Source organism: Castanea sativa, chromosome 3, assembly GCF_040712315.1.
Source record: "Castanea sativa cultivar Marrone di Chiusa Pesio chromosome 3, ASM4071231v1".
NCBI lineage: Eukaryota > Viridiplantae > Streptophyta > Magnoliopsida > Fagales > Fagaceae > Castanea > Castanea sativa.
In genome coordinates, this window is record NC_134015.1 from 46,771,557 (window position 1) to 46,772,856 (window position 1,300).

Here is a 1,300-nt window from a genome sequence, read left to right on the forward strand (position 1 = left end):
CACTCAAGTTTTAATTTTTCATTTTGTTATTAGAAAGAAATTGTAAAATTCACATATTCAAGTAATTGCGTTTTTTTTATGACGATATATTCAAGTTCTATTTTTATTAAATTTTGTATAATTAAGTTTCTTATCGAGAATGATGAAAATGAATAATATTAATGAAGAAAACACCCTTCTAAAAAAAAAAAAATAAATAATGAAGAAGATAGTAGCAAGAACTCTTTTGAAAAGCTAATCTAAAGATTCTAAACTAGTACTACATAATTCTATAGGGATAAATGTCAAGATAATTTTTTTTTTTCAAAATAAGTTCTTAAGAATAAAAGATTTTTTCATGTATTACAATGGCACAAGAAAGAGCTATACCAGCCACGAAGACTACAAATTAACATGCATGGCCTCCCATAAAAAAAAATATATCAATTAAAGTTCTACAAACTCTTCTTCAATGAATTAAAGTTAATAGATACAAACAATTGCTAGCCATTTCCTCCAAGAGCGCATCAGTTTTGGCCAAGGGATTGGTCTTGCCAAATTCCGAGAACGCGTCGTCGCAAGTCACATAGTTGGTCAGGGCGGCCGAGAGGTTGATATTCAGGGTAGGCAGGTCATGGTCCTCGAGGCCTTTCAAGCCTGATTTGAGGTTGTCAATGGATTCCTCAAAGTTCTCTATGCAGACATCAATTTCCTCTGAACTTCCTTGCTTAAGAGCCAACTTCTTTGCATTTTTGCTCGCGTATACCAATTTGTGAATGGATGAAACCAAAGCATCATGAGGGTCAGTCAGGTTATACACAATTTCTCGGCAGAATTGCTTGTTATCAGCATTTTGGCATAGGCCATTTGGGTCCAACTCGACGGCACTGCCATGAGAGTGGCCAGCAAGGAGGATGGTGGTGGTTGCTAAAAAGACTAGTGAGAAAAAGTTGTAGTGCCTGAAAGCCATGGCTTTTGTTGGCTTTAATAACCGCAAGTCTACAACTTCCTCTCTCGCTCTTTCTCTCTCTCTCTCTCTCTGATACCAAAGTTCTAAGAAATAGGGCTTTTTGATATGGAGGAGAAGTGATTTATACAAATTTCAGAAGGCCGTTGGAGAAGTTTCTTTTTTTGGTTAACTTCTTTAATTTCTTTTCTTTGTTGTGAGAAAATACTATTATTATTATTTTTAACAGCGAAGTGTTTAGCTAAAAACCACCTGAACTTTTTTATTTTTTACAAAAATTGAGAGGACAAGAGGGGGCCTGGTTTGTGAGGTTTGCCTTATTTATAGCAACACTTTTGTGTGTGTTTTTAACTT

General features: G+C 35.0%; 1 protein-coding gene across 1 annotated transcript; it reads right to left on the reverse strand.

Annotated features, from left to right (window-relative positions):
• Positions 1 to 293: 293 nt before the first annotated feature.
• Positions 294 to 1,014, reverse strand: LOC142626662 (uncharacterized). The gene has a single exon (XM_075800372.1). The coding sequence runs from the start codon at positions 947 to 949 to the stop codon at positions 449 to 451; it is 501 nt and encodes a 166-aa protein (XP_075656487.1). The 5' UTR covers positions 950 to 1,014; the 3' UTR covers positions 294 to 448.
• Between the last annotated feature and the right edge of the window lie 286 nt (positions 1,015 to 1,300).

What these genes read in the sequence shown, in the direction of transcription:
- LOC142626662 (XM_075800372.1), bottom strand. Translation starts at nt 949, where the DNA reads ATGGCTTTCAGGCACTACAACTTTTTCTCACTAGTCTTTTTAGCAACC.